General features: G+C 40.0%; 1 protein-coding gene across 2 annotated transcripts in view; it reads right to left on the reverse strand.

The window, feature by feature from the left end:
* si:ch1073-396h14.1 (disintegrin and metalloproteinase domain-containing protein 10) overlaps nucleotides 1–20,502 on the reverse strand; it is a 171,681-nt gene that overhangs the window by 6,545 nt on the left and 144,634 nt on the right. Inside the window, exons 9-14 of one of the 2 annotated variants that reach the window (XM_061883233.1) lie at nucleotides 14,409–14,596; nucleotides 9,385–9,556; nucleotides 4,642–4,786; nucleotides 4,394–4,577; nucleotides 1,760–1,859; nucleotides 1,392–1,612 (exon numbers count right to left, since the gene is read on the reverse strand). In XM_061883233.1, the coding sequence (XP_061739217.1) occupies nucleotides 1,392–1,612; nucleotides 1,760–1,859; nucleotides 4,394–4,577; nucleotides 4,642–4,786; nucleotides 9,385–9,556; nucleotides 14,409–14,596 (1,010 nt within the window). The remainder of the gene's footprint in view (nucleotides 1–1,391; nucleotides 1,613–1,759; nucleotides 1,860–4,393; nucleotides 4,578–4,641; nucleotides 4,787–9,384; nucleotides 9,557–14,408; nucleotides 14,597–20,502) is intronic. The other variant, XM_061883234.1, reaches the window with a different exon arrangement.

The raw sequence follows: 20,502 nt of genomic DNA on the forward strand, positions 1-20,502 counted from the left end.
TTTTGAAGCTTTGAAAGTGGAATTCTTTCCCATTCTTGTTTTATGTAGAGCTTCAGTCGTTCAACAGTCTGGGGTCTCCGCTGTCGTATTTTACGCTTCATAATGCGCCACACATTTTCGCTGGGAGACAGGTCTGGACTGTAGGCAGGCCAGGAAAGTACCCGCACTCTTTTACTACAAAACCACGTTTTTGTAACACATGGCCTGGCATTGTCTTGCTGAAATAAGCAGGGGCGTCCATGATAACGTTGCTTGGATGACAACATATGTTGCCCCAAAACCTGTATGGACCTTTCAGCATTAATGGTGCCTTCACAGATGTGTAAGTTACCCAAGCCTTCGGCACTAATACACCCCCATACCATCACATTTGCAGGCTTTTGAACTTTGCGCCTCTAACAATCCGGATGGTTATTTTCCTCTTTGTTCCGTAGTACACAACGTCCACAGTTTCTAAATATAATTTGAAATGTGGACTCGTCGGACCACAGAAAGCCTTTCCACTTTGCATCAGTCCATCTTAGGTGAGCTCGGGCCCAGCCAAGCTGGCGGGGTTCCTGGGTGTTGTTGATAAATGGGTTTTGCTTTGCATAGCAGAGTTTTAACTTGCACTTACAGATGTAGCGACCAACTGTAGTTACTGACAGTGGTTTTATGAAGTGTTCCTGAGCCCATGTGGTGATATCCTTAACACCGATGTCTGTTTTTGATGCAGTGCCGCCTGAGGGATCAAAGGTCCGTAATATCATCGCTTACGTGCAGTGATTTCTCCAGATTCTCTGAACTTTTTGATGATTTGACGGGCCGTAGATGGTAAAATCCCTAAATTCCTTGCAATAGCTCGTAGAGAAATGTTTTTCTAAAACTGTTCGACAATTTGGTTAAAAATTAGTGACCCTCACCCCATCCTTGTTTGTGAATGACTTAGCATTTCATGGAAGCTGTTTTTATACCCAACATGGCACCCACCTGTTCCCAATTAGCCTGCACACCTGTGGGATGTTCCAAATAAGTGTTTGATGAGCATTTCTCAACTTTATCAGTATTTATTGCCACTTTTCCCAACTTCTTTGTCACGTGTTGCTGGCATCAAATTCTAAAGTTAATGATTATTTGCAACAACAAAAAAAATGTTTATCAGTTTGAACATCAAATATGTTGTCTTTGTAGCATATTCAACTGAATATGGGTTGAAAAGGATTTGCAAATCATTGTATTCTGTTTATATTTACATCTAACACAATTTCCCAACTCATATGGCAACGGGTTTTGTAAGAAAAGTGTATTTTTTGGAATAAAAGTCCTGAAATTAAAGGGGAAAATGACGCCATATTGATCTGATCCCCTGAGAACATTTCCTGGACTTTGTCCCCTGTGAAGGTCAGCCTTACCTTCATCCACTCGCCCAGGTCGTCGAAGTGCTGCAGATTGAGGAAGGAGTTCTTCAGTCTGGCGATGGGGCCGTCGGCGTCCAGCAGGCGGCATACGTGGAATTTGTCGCAGTAGCCTTGGTTGGCCATGCACGGGGCCCCGCCCACCAGGGCCAAGGCCTTTCTCTGGAAGTGGCGGGACAGCAAGGAGGAGGTGGTGCTGGCGCACGTCTCGGGCTTATCTAGTCCGGGGGGGGGGGTTTGGGGCGCAAACACAGAGGTCAATACATCCCAACCATTGATTACTCATCTCTGCCTGTCAATCATGTCGTGCACAAAGTGGCGACTGGGCAAACCACTTCATCCATTCTCGGGCCATGGCTGCTCACCCAGCTGTTGGCAGCACAGGTGGCATTTCTCCTTCTTGGAGTCACCCGGACAGTCGCACTGCTCCAAGTGGTGTTTCACGCAGATGGACGCCGCACACACCTGCACACCCCAAGAGAAACAAACGCAATAAGTTCTGGTGAATAGCCAGAGAAAGGATGTTGCTCACTAATCTCAGCTCCCAGGGGAACTCACAGTGGTGGCAGTGACAGGACCACCCCCCAAATTGCAAAATGAACTTATCGGGACATGTACAAGTGGTACACACTGGGGTTATCGGGACATGTACAAGTGGTACACACTGGGATTATTGGGACATGTACAAGTGGTACACACTGGGGTTATTGGGACATGCACAAGTGGTACACGCTGGGGTTATTGGGACATGTAGGAGTGGTACACACTGGGGTTATTGGGACATGTAAAAGTGGTACACACTGGGGTTATTGGGACATGTAGAAGTGGTACACGCTGGGGTTATCGGGACATGTACAAGTGGTACACACTGGGGTTATTGGGACATGTACAAGTGGTACACACTCTGGTTATCGGGACATGTACAAGTGGTACACACTGGGGTTATTGGGACATGTACAAGTGGTACACACTCTGGTCATCGGGACATGTACAAGTGGTACACACTGGGGTTATTGGGACATGTACAAGTGGTACACACTGGGGTTATTGGGACATGTACAAGTGGTGAGACCTGGGTTTATTGGGACATGTACAAGTGGTACACCCTGGGGTTATTGGTACATGTACAAGTGGTACACGCTGGGGTTATTGGGACATGTACAAGTGGTACACCCTGGGGTTATTGGGACATGTACAAGTGGTACACACTGGGGTTATTGGGACATGTACAAGTGGTACACACTGGGGTTATTGGGACATGTACAAGTGGTACACACTGGGGTTATTGAGACATGTACAAGTGATAAGACCTGGGTTTATTGGGACATGTACAAGTGGTACACCCTGGGGTTATTGGGACATGCACAAGTGGTACACGCTGGGGTTATTGGGACACGTACAAGTGGTACATACTCTGGTTATCGGGACGTGTACAAGTGGTACACACTGGGGTTATTGTGACATGAACAAGTGGTACACGCTGGGGTTATTGGGACATGAACAATTGGTACACGCTGGGGTTATTGGGACATGTACAAGTGGTACACACTGGGGTTATTGGGACATGTACAAGTGGTACACACTGGGGTTATTGGGACATGTACAAGTGGTGTACGCTGGGGTTATTGGGACATGAACAAGTGGTACACGCTGGGGTTATTGGGACATGTACAAGTGGTACACGCTGGGGTTATTGGGACATGTACAAGTGGTACACCCTGGGGTTATTGGGACATGTACAAGTGGTACACGCTGGGGTTATTGGGACATGTACAAGTGGTACACACTGGGGTTATTGGGACATGTACAAGTGGTACACCCTGGGATTATTGGGACATGTACAAGTGGTACACACTGGGGTTATTGGGACATGTACAAGTGGTACACACTGGGGTTATTGGGACATGTACAAGTGGTACACCCTGGGGTTATTGGGACATGTACAAGTGGTACACGCTGGGGTTATTGGGACATGTACAAGTGGTACACCCTGGGGTTATTGGGACATGTACAAGTGGTACACCCTGGGGTTATTGGGACATGTACAAGTGGTACACCCTGGGGTTATTGGGACATGTACAAGTGGTACACCCTGGGGTTATTGGGACATGAACAAGTGGTACACCCTGGGGTTATTGGGACATGTACAAGTGGTACACGCTGGGGTTATTGGGACATGTACAAGTGGTACACCCTGGGGTTATTGGGACATGTACAAGTGGTACACCCTGGGGTTATTGGGACATGTACAAGTGGTACACCCTGGGGTTATTGGGACATGTACAAGTGGTACACGCTGGGGGTTTCGCTACTGGTATCAAAATGTATTTTCATCATTTTGGCTTAGTTTTTCAAATTAAGGTGACCAAAAAATGTCTATTGGTTTTATTTAATTTTTTCCCCTGCAATTAAAGAAAAACTTTAGAAGAGGCAAAAAAATACGACCATCCTGTGTGTGTGTGTGTTTGTGTGTGTGTGTGTGTGTGTGTGTGTTGACTCACTCATCTTACCAGCGATGTCACAATGTCCATGAAAACTAAAAGAATAACGGTATTTTTCAAAGGCAGTATAGTACCTTTTTTAATTGGGTTGTACTGCGGTACTTTGTAAGTACTGCAATAATTACAAACAGATCCTTATTTTCATCGCACAACCAAATTGCAAGGAAACTCATTTAGTGCAACATCGGAACTAAGGTCAATAAATCGAGCGTACAACCCGAGAGCACTGCGTGTTTACCTGAGGGTGCTTATGTCACGGAATAGCTTATTTTGTGCTTCTTTGAAGGGAGTACCAGCAGCATGCGACAACCGTAAATGATGCCGATTGGGACGTAGGATTTGACCCGGCTAAATAAGAATGTCTACGAGAAAGAGCTATGTGAAGTATTCTTCATGTGAAAGGACTTTCATCTCCACTCGGAAGTGAGTGCGATGACAGCTGCTCAGTCAGCTGTCATCCCGCCTCACTTTCTTGACGTCCCTACCGTCACCCCTCACCCCTTTCAGGCAGATGCGGGTCCCTTGACTGCAGACGGTGAGGTTTTCTTTGGGGTGTGGCTCCGGGCACAGAGAGGAAACACCTGAGCAGAGCCCCTCCTCCTGACAATCTGTCTCCTCATCGCAGCTTTCACCTGTTGCCTTGTAGCTGCAGTCCGGGCCGCAGCAGAGACCCTGACTGGGACTGCAGGGGAGGACACATGTGTCACCTTCTCGCAGGCAAGTGTGCGCTTCTACTCTTCTTCTACCTGCAGGTTTTGCCGGGCTTGAGGCGGCACTGGACCCCCGCCGCCTCTTTAGAGCTGTAGCAACAAGGATCCGAGTCATCGTGACCCACGTCGCACTCCTCGCCTTCCTCCACCATCTGGTTGCCACATATGGGCTGCTCGCTAGCTGCAGAGAGTGCACACGTGCAAGTACCTGACAATACCTTCCACACTCACCCACAAACATACATAGAGTGGGGTAAAAAAGTATTTAGTCAGCCACCGATTGTGCAAGTTCTCCCACTTAAAATGATGACAGAGGTCTGTAATTCTCATCATAGGTACACTTCAACTGTGAGAGACAGAATGTGTAAAAAAAATCACATTGTAGGAATTTTAAAGAATTAATTTGTAAATTATGGTGGAAAATAAGTATTTGGTCAACCATTCAAAGCTCTCACTGATGGAAGGAGGTTTTGGCCCAAAATCTCACGATACATGGCCCCATTCATTCTTTCCTTAACACGGATCAATCGTTCTGTTCCCTTAACAGAAAAACAGCCCCAAAGCATGATGTTTCCACCCCCATGCTTCACAGTAGGTATGGTGTTCTTGGGATAAACCGGGGTCGGGCGGGTGACATGACGAAAAAATAGATTTTAATTAGATTCGGGCGGGCGGCGGTTGAATCATCCGGAACTATTTGATGTACATGGTTCTGGAATCGGTATCCTTTGCCATTCAAACAGCCATTTAAGCCCCGTGTCACAAAGCGAAGAAGTCAATAGGAGACGCTAATATTCTCTAGAATGACAACCGACAGTCACCCAGATAATAAGTATTAGGGCGTGCTATGAAGTCACTGACTTTGTCGCCGTCTACAGCATGTACGATCTGCTTGTCAGTCCAGCAACATGTTGTGTGTGGCTTCCGTGGCAACACGCACACGACTGCAAGGCATACTGGGTGACACAGAGTACACTAATGGTTGTGATATAAACAATTTTAACACTCTTAGTAAAATGCGCCACGCTGTGAAGCCACACAATACAAGATTGACAAACACATTTCGGGAGGACATCATCCCAGTAACACAACATAAACGCAACACAACAAATACCCAGAATCCTTTATATCCATGACAATACCTGCATATTTTATACACCCCGCTAGCAGCAAAACCCGTGCATTGGTAAGGTGGGCGGGGGTGTAAAATATATTCAGGAATTGTCACAGATACAAAGGAATCTGGGTATTTGCTGTGTTACATTTATGTTGTGTTACTGGGAGGATGTTCTCCCGAAATGTGTTTGTCAATCTTGTTTGGTGTGGCTTCACAGCGTGGCGCATATTAGTAAGTGTTAAAGTTGTTTATATCACAACCATCAGTGTACTCTGTATCACACAGTATGCCTTTTAATCTTGTACGTGTGATGGTGGAAGTTGCACACAACATGTTGCCAGACCAACAATGTGTGTGCATGTTGTTGAAGGTGTCAAAGGCAATGGCTTCACAGCACGCCCATATCCTCGTCATCAGGATGAACGCCAATTGGATAATCGCGAAAACTTAAGTGGCTCCAACTGTCTTTGTTACTCTGTGAAACGGGTTTAGACAGCTCTGTGAGTGGTAAAGGTGGCCAACCTCTGATGTATTTCAGCGGGTGGGCGGGTGGCGGGCGGATGCGTTTCTGATAAAATGTTGGTTCGGGTGGCCGGAGGATGGATGACGACTTTGGTGACGCGGTTGCGGATGATATAATTGCCTATCCGCGCATCTCTGGTAGGTATGGTGTTCTTGGGATGCAACTCAGTATTCTTCTTCCTCCAAACACGACGAGTTGAGTTTATACCAAAAAGTTATATTTTGGTTTCATCTGACCACATGACATTCTCCCAATCCTCTGCTGTATCATCCATGTATCCATTTTGGTATAAACTCAACTCGTCGTGTTTGGCGGAAGAAGAATACTGAGTTGCATCCCAAGAACACCATACCTACTGTGAAGCATGGGGGTGGAAACATCATGCTTTGGGGCTGTTTTTATGCTAAGGGGACAGGACGATTGATCCGTGTTAAGGAAAGAATGAATGGGGCCATGTATTGTGAGATTTTGAGCCAAAACCTCCTTCCATCAGTGAGAGCTTTAAATGGTTGACCAAATACTTATTTTCCACCATAATTTACAAATAAATTCTTTAAAATTCCTACAATGTGAATTTCTGGATTTTCTTTTCACATTCTGTCTCTCACAGGTGAAGTGTACCTATGATGAAAATTACAGACCTTTGTCATTATTTTAAGTGGGAGAACTTGCACAATCGGTGGCTGACTAAATACTTTTTTGCCCCACTGTAGATAGATAGACTGCACACCTGACAATACCTGCCGTCCGTGTGAACACACCAGTGACGTGCAGTCAGGGGAGGCAGGTGAGACAGTGCCTCACGTGCCACCGTGGAAAGAAAAAAATAAATAATTAAATTGTTATATGTTTCCAGTGATTATACTTTATAAAGTCATTTTCCATTTAACTTCACCAGTTTTAGATGATTTTTATTCAAAATCGCAGAATGTTCACATTTTCCGTTCAAATACTGAGAAGAGACTTTGCGTTGAGTCAGCAGCCAGTTGAGCCTCACCATGGATTGCGCAATGACTCGGCTAACTGCTGGCTGCTGTGCAGTGAGACCGTATTGCTATATGAATTATATTATACATTTCCATAGTTTAGTTAGCTGAGGTATATAATGTACAGTGTATTTTGTCAGCAACTGTATGTGTGTAACATATTTCTTGTGCTGGGCAATCATAAAACGGCTGCAAAGAAGCACTGTGTGAGGCACCTGTTCTCCCGCCTCATGGTGATAGAGGGCGCTAGTGATCCCGGGGATCATTCTTGCGATTACTCGGCTGCAGAATAAGTGACAACAAGCTACAGTTAGCAAGTCAAGTGCAGCGGCAGCCATCATTTATTTTTTCCTCTCCCCTGGACTTTTAACATGGAGGATTACATATCTAAAATAAAACAGTTTTCTAAACTGGACTTTCAATCGAAGCAGGAGGTAATACTTAAAGGGGAACATTATCACCAGACCTATGTAAGCGTCAATATATACCTTGATGTTGCAGAAAAAAGACCATATGTTTTTTTTAACCGATTTCCGAACTCTAAAAGGGTGAATTTGGCGATTTCTTTCACCCGTGACATCACAACATGAAGCAATCCGCCATTTTCTCAAACACATTACACACACCAGGTCAAATCAGCTCTGTTATTTTCCGTTTTTTCGACTGTTTTCCCATACCTTGGAGACATCATGCCTCGTCTGTGTGTTGTCAGAGGGTGTAACAACACCAACAGAGACGGATTCAAGTTGCACCAGTGGTCAAAAGATGCGAAAGTCCCTCGTTTGTTCCGCACACTTTAGCGACGACAGCGATGCTACGACAGAGATGGCAAGAATGTGTGGATATCCTGCGACACTCAAAGCAGATGCATTTCCAACGATAAAGTCAACAAAATCACGAAGGTAAGTTTGAGAAAAACTTCGAAAAATAAAATAAGCCACTGGGAACTGATTTTTATTGGTTTTAACCCTTCAGAAATTGTGATAATGTTGCTCTTTAAAATTAATGCACAAAGGTGAGTTTTGTTGATGTTATTGACTTATGTGGAGTGTGCTAATCAGACATATTTGGTCACGACATGACTGCAAGCTAATCAATGCTAACATGGTATTTAGGCTAGCTGTATGTAAAAAGTGCATCATTATGCCTCATCTGTAGCTATATTTGCATCCAGCCTTTCCCTCCACCCACATTTAATGCCAAACAAACACATACCAATCGTTGGTTGGAAGGCTATCGCCAAATTCGTCCGCGCTTCCTCTCGTGCTGCTATCTGTGGTGATATGGCTCAAAAGCTTCTGTTTCTTCTTTAATTTTGTTTTTGGTACTTGCCTCCACACTCCAACCATCCGTTTCAATACATGCGTAATCTGTTGAATCGCTTACGGCGCTGAAATCCGAGTCTGAATCCGAGCTACTGTGCTGTCCGCCATGTTTTTTTGGGGGGCTTCCCGCAGTGACGTCTCAGAACAATAGACGGGTGGATATAGCGATGGTGTAAATCAGGCACTTTGAAGCCGTTTTTCGGGATATTGCGTGATGGGTAAAATTTTGAGAAAAACTTCGAAAAATAAAATAAGCCACTGGGAACTGATTTTTATTGGTTTTAACCCTTCAGAGATTGTGATAATGTTCCCCTTTAAAGGAAGACTAACGCCGTAGCTAAAAGGTTTGCTTCAGACAGTGATCTCCATCGAGACAGAGAGACTTTTAAAACTGAAGAAAGATAAGGAAGACTTCTATAAACAAGTTATCGATGCTTTTGTTCAGAAGGAGCAGCGCATGGAATTCATCTATAAGTAAAGGTAAGACCATAATAAGGTTTTATTTTATTAAATGTGCTTTTTTGTGTGCTACAGTTTGTATGTGTAAAGAATGCTGGTATGAGCTTTTAAACATAACCCGATAACTGCTGCCAATCAAATGGTGAATAAGATACTCTTTAGGGTTCATATGTTTATAAATCTGACTGTGATGAAGTCAGCGCCTCACCAGCCATGAACCTCACCGCACGTCACTGGAACACACTCACCCACAAAGATTAGATAGATAGATAGATAGATAGATAGATAGATAGATAGATAGATAGATAGATAGATAGATAGATAGAGTGCACAGGTGACAATACCTGCCGTCCGTGTCAACACACTCACCCACAAAGCAGTCGTCCTTTTTGAGGCGCAGGAGGCCGCTGATGCGTCGGACGCTGCAGGTGGACAACTTGTCGTTGTTTGGCCTCACCTGGTCCGTGGCCTCTGGGAACATAAGGTACCTGCCCTTCCCACCCCTGGAGCCCAGGTCGCCACAGTTTGAGCCTTCATCGTGCTAGGGGGGAAAACAAAGAAAAAGTTGAAGTTGCTCAGACTGGACTGATTCACGTCGACATAAGCGGTTGTCAACAGAACCGAAATATAAACTATCCATTTTATTCTTCTTCTTCTTCACTTTTACTTGTGACTTCGTCCACAGACACAAGGATGGCTGATGATAAAACCTTCTTGTTCCTTGATGGGGTATTTGGTCTCTTTGTGTATCCATTCATCCATTTTTCTACCGCTTGTCCCTTTCGGGGTGACAGGGGTGCTGGTGTCATGTCTGTTCATGTTTTTGTTTAGTTATGTTCTGTTTTGCTTAAGACTCCATTGTTTCTTGTTTTTCCACTTCCTTGTTTGTCTTATTACCATGCCAACCAATTAGTTTTCACTTTGTCCCTATGTCTCACACCTGTTTTCACTAATCACCACAGTATTATTTAAGCCTGTCTGTTTCTGTTGTTCATCCTGGCAACATAATAATAATAATAATAATAATAATGGATTAGATTTATATCACGCTTTTCTATTGTTATATACTCAAAGCGCTCACAGAGAAGTGGGAACCTATCATTCATTCACACCTGGTGGTGGTAAGCTACATCTGTAGCCACAGCTGCCCTGGGGTAGACTGACGGAAGCGTGGCTGCCAGTTTGTGCCTACGGCCCCTCCGACCACCACCAGTCATTCATTCATCATTCATTCACCAGTGTGAGCGGCACCGGGGGCAGAGGGTGAAGTGTCCTGCCCAAGGACACAACGGCAGCGACTTTGATGTCTATAAGTGGGAAGCGAACCTGCAACCCTCTGGTTTCTAGCACGGCCGCTCTACCCACATCATCTCCTGCACCCATGATATCCTCGCTGTTTTTTCTCATACCCTTGTTCTTGTCAGAGTAAGTGTTTTTTTTATGTCCATAGTTTATGCCATAGTGTAAGTTTTTTGTTATTCATGCCATTGTGCAAGTGTTTTTGTTTTATGTTCTTAGTTTTGGTTCATAGCCAAGTTTTTGTACCGCCATTGTGCGCGCCATTTGTTTGCTTCCTTTTTTTGTAGTTTGTTAGTGTAATAAATAAAAGATGTACTTACATTCACGCCTTTCTCGGGCGAACTTTCCTTTGCTTTGGAAAAACAATCCACGTCCAAGTCCTAGTTGTGACAGCTGGAGCCTAACTCAGCTGCATTCGTGTAGATTTGTAATTATATTCTTGTGTTTTCATATACAATGAGATTTACTGGTTCTTGAACAGGGTTTGTAAATTCATCAATCAATCAATCAATGTTTATTTATATAGCTCTAAATCACCAGTGTCTCCAAGGTTCTGCACAAGCCACAACCACATCCTGGGCTCAGATCCCACATCAGGGCAAAGAAAAACTCAACCAAATGGGATGACAATGAGGAACCTTGGAGGGGACTGCAGATGTTGTGGGGGGAATTGAGGTAAATTAAGGTTCCAAGGTATGGTATACTCTTATTTAACAGGTGGAACTATAAATAAAAAGTTTTTGCATTCATTTTTGTTCTGGCGGTTAACATTCAGCAAATATAGCGTGTGTATTTTGTTAGTTTCTGGGGTAAAATCCAGGTGAATACTTCCATGCTCTTATTTGAAGTTTACCAGGTTTTAACACTATACAGAAGTTGTGTTGCTGCTTAGTGATAATGATCAAGTTGACAACACTGAGCATTTCTCATAGAAATACACATTTTATGTCGACCATGTCCGTTAACGTCAACTTAGGCGGGCACTTTTTAGTAATAAGAACACGTTGGACCAGTACTGGATTACTTGGTCCACAATGTTGAGTTGCCGACCCAAACCGGACCGACTTAAACGAGTTCACTGTATTTAGTTTGAGTGTATCAGGGATTCGTTAACACTGAAGGCAGCTCAAACTTATTTTAATGCAATGATTATGTCTCGTTTTTATTATTGTATAACATGTTGGTCGCAGGCAAGAAAAATGACTCCGAGGCCAATGGAAACTTTGCACAAACAATCGCTCAAAATTCTTCACCGAAAACCACAACATCACCATCACTGTTTAGTTCTCCAAAAATATAGATTGTTAAACTTAGCTGATATTCAAAGATTGGCATCAATACGAATGGCCCATCGAATTCTAAATAACACAGCAGAAGCGCCACTTAAGCACTTTGTCCAGTTTACATCTGCTGTGACAACTAGAAACACACAAACCTCCACCAGGGGGCAGTGTAACGTACCCAGATGTAAAACATCTTTTGCACAATCAGCCTTTTCATATAAAGCCATAAAGGAATGGAACAACCTCACAACAAACTTGAAAAGTCTAACACAGGGGTGTCAAACTCAAATACAGAGTGGGACAAAATTTGAAACTGAACAAAGCCACGGGCCAAGGTTGAACAAATTAACCTTTTAAAGGGGAACATTATCACAATTTCAAAAGGGTTAAAAACAATAAAAATCAGTTCCCAGTGGCTTGTTGTATTTTTTGAAGTTTTTAAAATTTTTTTACTGGTCCCGGAATATCCCAAAAAAAAGCTTTAAAGTTCTTGATTTTCGCTATTTGCGATGCGACTGTCCATTTTCCTGTGACGTCATACAGGGCTGCCAATACAAACAACATGGCGGTTACCACAGCAAGATATAGCTACATTAGCTCGGATTCAGACTCGGATTTCAGCGGCTTAAGCGATTCAACAGATTACGCATGTATTGAAACAGATGGTCGGAGTATGGAGGCAGATAGCGAATATGAAATTGAAGAATAAATTGAAGCTATTAAGCGAATAGCTATTGACGCTATTCGGCCATAGCATGGGTGTACCTAATGAAGTGGCCCATAGCATGGCTGCCTTATTAGCATCGCCGGTAAAATGTGCGGACCAAACGATCAGGACTTTCGCATCTTGTAACACTGGAGCAAGTTAAATCCGTCGATTGGTAAGTGTTTGTTTCGCATCAAATGTGGGTATCTAGTTTCAAATGTACATACAGCTGGCGTAAATAGCATGTTAGCATCGATTAGCGTAGCATGTTAGCATCGATTAGCTGGCGGTCATGCCGTGACCAAATATGTCTGATTAGCACATAAGTCAACAACATCAACAAAACTCACCTTTGTGATTTCGTTGACTTAATCGTTGCAAATGCATCTGCAGGTTATCCATACATCTCTGTGCCATGTCTGTCTTAGTATCGCCGGTCAAATGTGAAGACACTTTGGTACATTCAATGGGGGTCTGGCGGCAGATTTCTTGCCAGTGGTGCAACTTGAATCCGTCTCTGTTAGTGTTGTTACACCCTCCGACAACACACCGACGAGGCATGATGTCTCCAAAGTTCCAAAAAATAGTCGAAAAAACGGAAAATAACAGAGCTGAGACCCGGTGTTTGTAATGTGAAAATGAATATGGCGGGTGTGTTACCTCGGTGACGTCATGTTCTGACGTCATCGCTAAAAGACCGATAAACAGAAAGGCGTTTAATTTGCCAAAATTCACAAATTTAGAGTTCGGAAATCGGTTAAAAAATACATGGTCTTTTTTCTGCAACATCAAGGTATCTATTGACGCTTGCATAGGTTTGGTGATAATGTTCCCCTTTAATAGGGACCTGCGGGGTTTGGTGGTAGCCGGGGTTGTATATTGTAGCGTCCCGGAAGAGTTAGTGCTGCAAGGGATTCTGGGTATTTCTTCTGTTGTGTTACGGTGCGGGTGTTCTCCTGAAATGTGTTTGTCATTATCATTTGGTGTGGGTTCACAGTGCGGCGCGTTTTTGTAACAGTGTTGGCATTGTTAATACGGCCACACCTGTTGATCAAGTATGCCTTGCATTCACTTGTGTGTGTGCTAAAGCCGCATATATTATGTAACTGGGCCGGCACGCCGTTTGAATGGAGGAAAATCAGACCTGACCACAGGTTGCAGAGAACGCTAAAGGCAGTACCTTTAAGGCACGCCCCCAATATTGTTGACCGGGTGGAAATTGGGAGAAATTCGGGAGAATGGTTGCCCCGGGAGATTTTCGGGAGGGGCTCTGAACTTCGGGAGTCTCCTGGGAAAATTGGGAGGGTTGACAAGTATGAGTTTTAGCGGTGTTACAGCTCTAATGTTAATTTGACATTGACTCAAGGGCCAAATGAAATTACAGGGAGGGGCAAATTTGGCCCGCGGGCCACAGTTTGACACCCATGGTCTAACAGATTACTCTTTATTTACAATTGAAGTTAAAAAGTGGCTTTGGGGCAATCAAAGCTGCTCACACGGTCATTGAGGTCAACTTAATGTGTATTATTCTTATCCATGACAGCATTTTTATTGTAAATTGTGAGGTGTGTGTGTTAAAATCATGGTTGTTTTTTGTTGTTTTTACAAATGATGACAGATGTGAACAAGAGCATGTATTGTCCTTGTGTGATGATGTAAAAGAGATGTGGTTGTATTGTATATTAAGTATGTCTCCATGAAAGGGTATTTTATGACGTTTCTTAATTTGATTTTGTGATATGGTATGATTTTATTGCATGATTTTTGTATCCCTTCCATTTAGGTAGCCAGGGACTACCTACTATATGCCCTGCGGCAATTCAAAGAAATAGGGTAGTCATTTTCTATATCGCACAGAGACAAACCTGCGATATATCGCGTATATCCATATATCGCCCAGCCCTAATTCATATCTATTTACTGTTACATGCCCTCAGAGGACATCCGTTAATGGGATATGGCCCTCAAAAAAAAAAGAGTTTGACAAGCCTGCTTTCTATCATCCAGCGGTCTCAGGCTTGCAGTTGGTAGGCAGACATTGTCTGTATTTGGGAAGCTTGCAGTTGACAAATGTGTTTGTAGTGAAGTGTGCTTATAGCCCAGACCTGACCAAGGTTCCAGGGACTGACCGGAGAGCCGAGGCTGTGTCCGAGTTCGTGAGCAAAGGTCAGCTGGACGTGCCGGGGCGGCAGGAACTGTCCGTAGTTCTGAATGGTGACCAGGCCTGTGTTGAGGGTGGACTTGCGGCCGTCGTGCAGGGTGGTGTATTTGGAACAGATTCCTCCTGAGTTACCTGGAGACAGAGATGGTGTTTTGGGTGAGTGTGACACAGGTGACTTATTTAGAGAGGTCAATCACTAAGATTTAATGGCTACGATAGCACTATCTTTTGGTACTTTTATTGGTACTATATGTCATTTGTGAAAACATGCATTTATTTTAGCACAAATGAAAGACATGTAACAGTAACAAATGAAAGACATATAACAGTAACAAATGAAAGACATGTGACTGTAACAAATGAAAGACATTTAACAGAAACAAATGAAAAACATGTAACAGTAACAAATGAAAGACATGTAACTGTAACAAATGAAAGACATGTAACAGAAACAAATGAAAAACATGTAACAGTACCAGATGAAAGACATGTAACAGTAACAAATGAAAGATATGTAACATTAAACAATGAAAGACATGTAACAGTAACAAATGAAAGACATGTAACTGTAACAAATGAAAGACATGTAACAGAAACAAATGAAAGACATGTAACAGTAACAAATGAAAGACATGTAACAGTAACAGATGAAAGGCACATAACTGTAAAAAATGAAAGACACTAAACAGTAACAAATGAAATACACGTAACAGTAACAAATGAAAGACATGTAACAGTAAAAAATGAAAGATATGGAACAGTAACAAATGAAAGACATGTAACAGTAACAACTGAAAGACACGTAACTGTAACAAATGAAAGACATGTAACAGTAACAAATGAAAGACACGTAACTGTAACAAATGAAAGACATGTAACAGTAACAAATGAAAAACATTTAACAGTAACACATGAAAGACATGTAACAGTAACACATGAAATACATGTAACATGAACAAATGAAAGACATGTAACAGGAACAAATGAAAGACATGTAACAGTAACAAATAAAATACATATAACTGTAACAAATGAAAGACATGTAACAGTAACAAATAAAAGACACATAACTGTAACAAACGAAATACATAACAGTAACAAATGAAATATATCTAACAGTAACAAATGAAAGACATGTAACATTAAACAATGAAATACATGTAACAGTAACAAATGAAAGACATTGAACAGTAACAAATGAAACACATGTAACAGTAACAAATGAAAGACATGTAACAGTAACAAATGAAAGACATGTAACAGTAACAAATGAAAGACATGTAACAGTAACAAATGAAATACATGTAACAGCAACAAATGAAAGACATGTAACTGTAACAAATGAAAGACATGTAACGGTAAGAAATGAAAGACATGTAACGGTAAGATATGAAAGACATGTAACAGTAACAAATGAAAGACATGTCACAGTAACACATGAAAGACATGTCACAGTAACACATGAAAGGCATGTAACAGGAACAAATGAAAGACATGTAACAGGAACAAATGAAAGACATGTAACAGGAACAAATGAAATACATGTAACAGTAACAAATGAAAGACATGTAACAGTAAACAATGAAAGACACGTAACTGTCACAAACAAAAGACATAACAGTAAAAAATGAAAGACATGTAAAAGTAACAAATGAAAGACATGTAACAGTAACAAATGAAAGACACATAACTGTAACAAATGAAAGACATAACAGTAACAAATGAAAGACATGTAACAGTAACATATTAAAACATTTAACGGTAACACATGAAAGACATGTAACAGTAACAAATGAAAGACATGTAACAGTAACAAATGAAAGATATGTAACATTAAACAATGAAAGACATGTAACAGTAACAAATGAAAGACATGTAACTGTAACAAATGAAAGACATGTAACAGAAACAAATGAAAGACATGTAACAGTAACAAATGAAAGACATGTAACAGTAACAGATGAAAGGCACATAACTGTAAAAAATGAAAGACACTAAACAGTAACAAATGAAATACACGTAACAGTAACAAATGAAAGACATGTAACAGTAAAAAATGAAAGATATGGAACAGTAACAAATGAAAGACATGTAACAGTAACAAATGAAAGACACGTAACTGTAACAAATGAAAGACATGTAACAGTAACAAATGAAAGACACGTAACTGTAACAAATGAAAGACATGTAACAGTAACAAATGAAAAACATTTAACAGTAACACATGAAAGACATGTAACAGTAACACATGAAAGACATGTAACATGAACAAATGAAAGACATGTAACAGGAACAAATGAAAGACATGTAACAGTAACAAATAAAATACATATAACTGTAACAAATGAAAGACATGTAACAGTAACAAATAAAAGACACATAACTGTAACAAACGAAATACATAACAGTAACAAATGAAATATATCTAACAGTAACAAATGAAAGACATGTAACATTAAACAATGAAATACATGTAACAGTAACAAATGAAAGACATTGAACAGTAACAAATGAAACACATGTAACAGTAACAAATGAAAGACATGTAACAGTAACAAATGAAAGACATGTAACAGTAACAAATGAAAGACATGTAACAGTAACAAATGAAATACATGTAACAGCAACAAATGAAAGACATGTAACTGTAACAAATGAAAGACATGTAACGGTAAGAAATGAAAGACATGTAACGGTAAGATATGAAAGACATGTAACAGTAACAAATGAAAGACATGTCACAGTAACACATGAAAGACATGTCACAGTAACACATGAAAGGCATGTAACAGGAACAAATGAAAGACATGTAACAGGAACAAATGAAAGACATGTAACAGGAACAAATGAAATACATGTAACAGTAACAAATGAAAGACATGTAACAGTAAACAATGAAAGACACGTAACTGTCACAAACGAAAGACATAACAGTAAAAAATGAAAGACATGTAAAAGTAACAAATGAAAGACATGTAACAGTAACAAATGAAAGACACATAACTGTAACAAATGAAAGACATAACAGTAACAAATGAAAGACATGTAACAGTAACATATTAAAACATTTAACGGTAACACATGAAAGACATGTAACAGTAACAAATGAAAGACATGTAACAGGAACAAATGAAAGACATGTAGCATGAACAAATGAAAGACATGTAACAGGAACACATGAAAGACATGTAACAGTAACAAATAAAATACATATAACTGTAACAAATGAAAGACATGTAACTGCAACAAATTAAAGACACGTAACTGTAACAAATGAAAGACATAACAGTAACAAATGAAAGACATGTAAAAGTAACAAACGAAAAGCGTGTAACGGTAACAAATGAAAGACATGTAACAGTAACAAATGAAAGACATGTAACTGTGACAAATGAAAGACATGTAAGAGTAACAGATGAAAGACATGTAACGGTAACAAATGAAAGACATGTAACAGTAACAAATGAAAGACATGTAACGGTAAGAAATGAAAGACATGTAACAGTAACAAATGAAAGACATGTCACAGTAACACATGAAAGGCATGTAACAGGAACAAATGAAAGACATGTAACAGGAACGAATGAAAGACATGTAACAGGAACAAACTAAAGACATAACAGTAACAAATGAAAGACACATAACAGTAACAAATGAAAGACATGTAACAGTAACATATTAAAACATTTAACAGTAACACATGAAAGACATGTAACAGTAACAAATGAAAGACATGTAACAGGAACAAATGAAAGACATGTAGCAGGAACAAATGAAAGACATGTAACAGGAACACATGAAAGACATGTAACAGTAACAAATAAAATACATATAACTGTAACAAATTAAAGACACGTAACAGTAACAAATGAAATACATGTAACAGTAACAAATGAAAGACATGTAACTGCAACAAATTAAAGACATGTAAATGTAACAAATGAAAGACATAACCGTAACAAATGAAAGACATGTAAAAGTAACAAACGAAAGGCATGTAACAATAACAAATGAAATACATGTAACAGTAACAAATAAAAGACATGCAACTGTAACAAATGAAAGACATGTAACAGTAACAAATGAAATACATGTAACAGGAACGCATGAAAGACATGTAACAGTAACAAATGAGAGATATGTAACAGGAACAAATGAAAGACATGTAACAGTAACAAATGAAAGACATGTAGCGGTAACAAATGAGAGACATGTAACGGTAACAAATGAAAGATATGTAACAGGAACAAATGAAAGACGTGTAACAGTAACAAATGAAGGACATGTAACAGGAAGACACGGAAGACATGTAACAGTAACAAATGAAAGACATGTAACAGGAAGACACGAAAGACATGTAACAGTAACAAATGAAATACATGTAACAGGAACAAATGCAAGACATGTAACAGTAACAAATGAAATACATGTAACAGTAACAAATGAAAAACAAGTAACAGGAAAAAATGCAAGACATGTAACAGTAACACATTAAGGACATGTAACTGTACCAAATTAAAGAAATGTAACATGAACAAATGAAATACATGTAACAGTAACAAATGAAAGACATGTAACAGGAACAGATGAAGGACATGTAACAGTAACAACTGAAAGACATGTAACAGTAACAAATGAAAGCCATGTAACAGTAACAAATGAAAGACATGTAACAGGAACAAATGAAAGACATGTAACAGTAACAAATGAAAGACATGTAACAGGAACAAATGAAAGACATCTAACAGGAACAAATGAAAGACATGTACAAATAACAAATGAAAGACATGTAACAGTAACAAATGAAATACATGTAACTGTAACAAATGAAAGACATGTAACAGTAACACATGAAAGACATGTAACAGAAACAAATGAAAGACATGTAACATGAACAAATGAAATACATGTAACAGTAACAAATGAAAGACATGTAACAGTAACAAATGAAAGACATGTAACAGGAACAAATGAAAGACATGTAACAGTAACAAATGAAAGACATGTAACAGGAACAAATGAAAGACATCTAACAGGAACAAATGAAAGACATGTACAAATAACAAATGAAAGACATGTAACAGTAACAAATGAAAAACAAGTAACAGGAACAAATGCAAGACATGTAACAGTAACACATTAAGGACATGTAACTGTACCAAATTAGAGAAATGTAACATGAACAAATGAAATACATGTAACAGTAACAAATGAAAGACATGTAACAGGAACAGATGAAGGACATGTAACAGTAACAACTGAAAGACATGTAACAGTAACAACTGAAAGACATGTAACAGTAACAAATGAAAGACATGTAACAGGAACAAATGAAATACATGTAACAGTAACAAATGAAAGACATGTAACAGGAACAAATGAAAGACATGTAACAGGAACAAATGAAATACATCTAACAGGAACAAATGAAAGACATGTACAAATAACAAATGAAATACATGTAACAGTAACAAATGAAATACATGTAACTGTAACAAATGAAAGACATGTAACAGTAACAAATGAAAGACATGTAACAGGAACAAATGAAAGACATGTAACAGTAACACATGAAAGACATGTAACAGAAACACATGAAAGACATGTAACAGAAACAAATGAAATACATGTAACAGTAACAAATAAAATACATGTAACAGGAACAAATGAAAGACATGTAACAGTAACAAATGAAAGACATGTAACAGTAACAAATGAAATAAATGTAACATTAACAAATGAAAGACATGTAACAGTAACAAATGAAATACATGTAACAGTAACAAATGAAATACATGTAACAGTAACACATGAAAGACATGTAACAGGAACAAATGAAAGACATGTAACAGTAACACTTCCAACGTGTCATCTCAGAGTCTTTTATCAACAGCTGCTTTTTGAAGTCTTAAAGTGGTCAACTATGTCTGCAGTGCAATGTGAAATGCAGTTACAGTATATCATCTTTTTGTAAAGACCACACGTGTTCAAAAGTTCCATCCATCCATCCTTTTTCTACCGCTTGTCCCTTTTGGGGT

Source organism: Nerophis ophidion, linkage group LG22 (genome assembly GCF_033978795.1).
Source record: "Nerophis ophidion isolate RoL-2023_Sa linkage group LG22, RoL_Noph_v1.0, whole genome shotgun sequence".
In the NCBI taxonomy this organism is placed as follows: domain Eukaryota; kingdom Metazoa; phylum Chordata; class Actinopteri; order Syngnathiformes; family Syngnathidae; genus Nerophis; species Nerophis ophidion.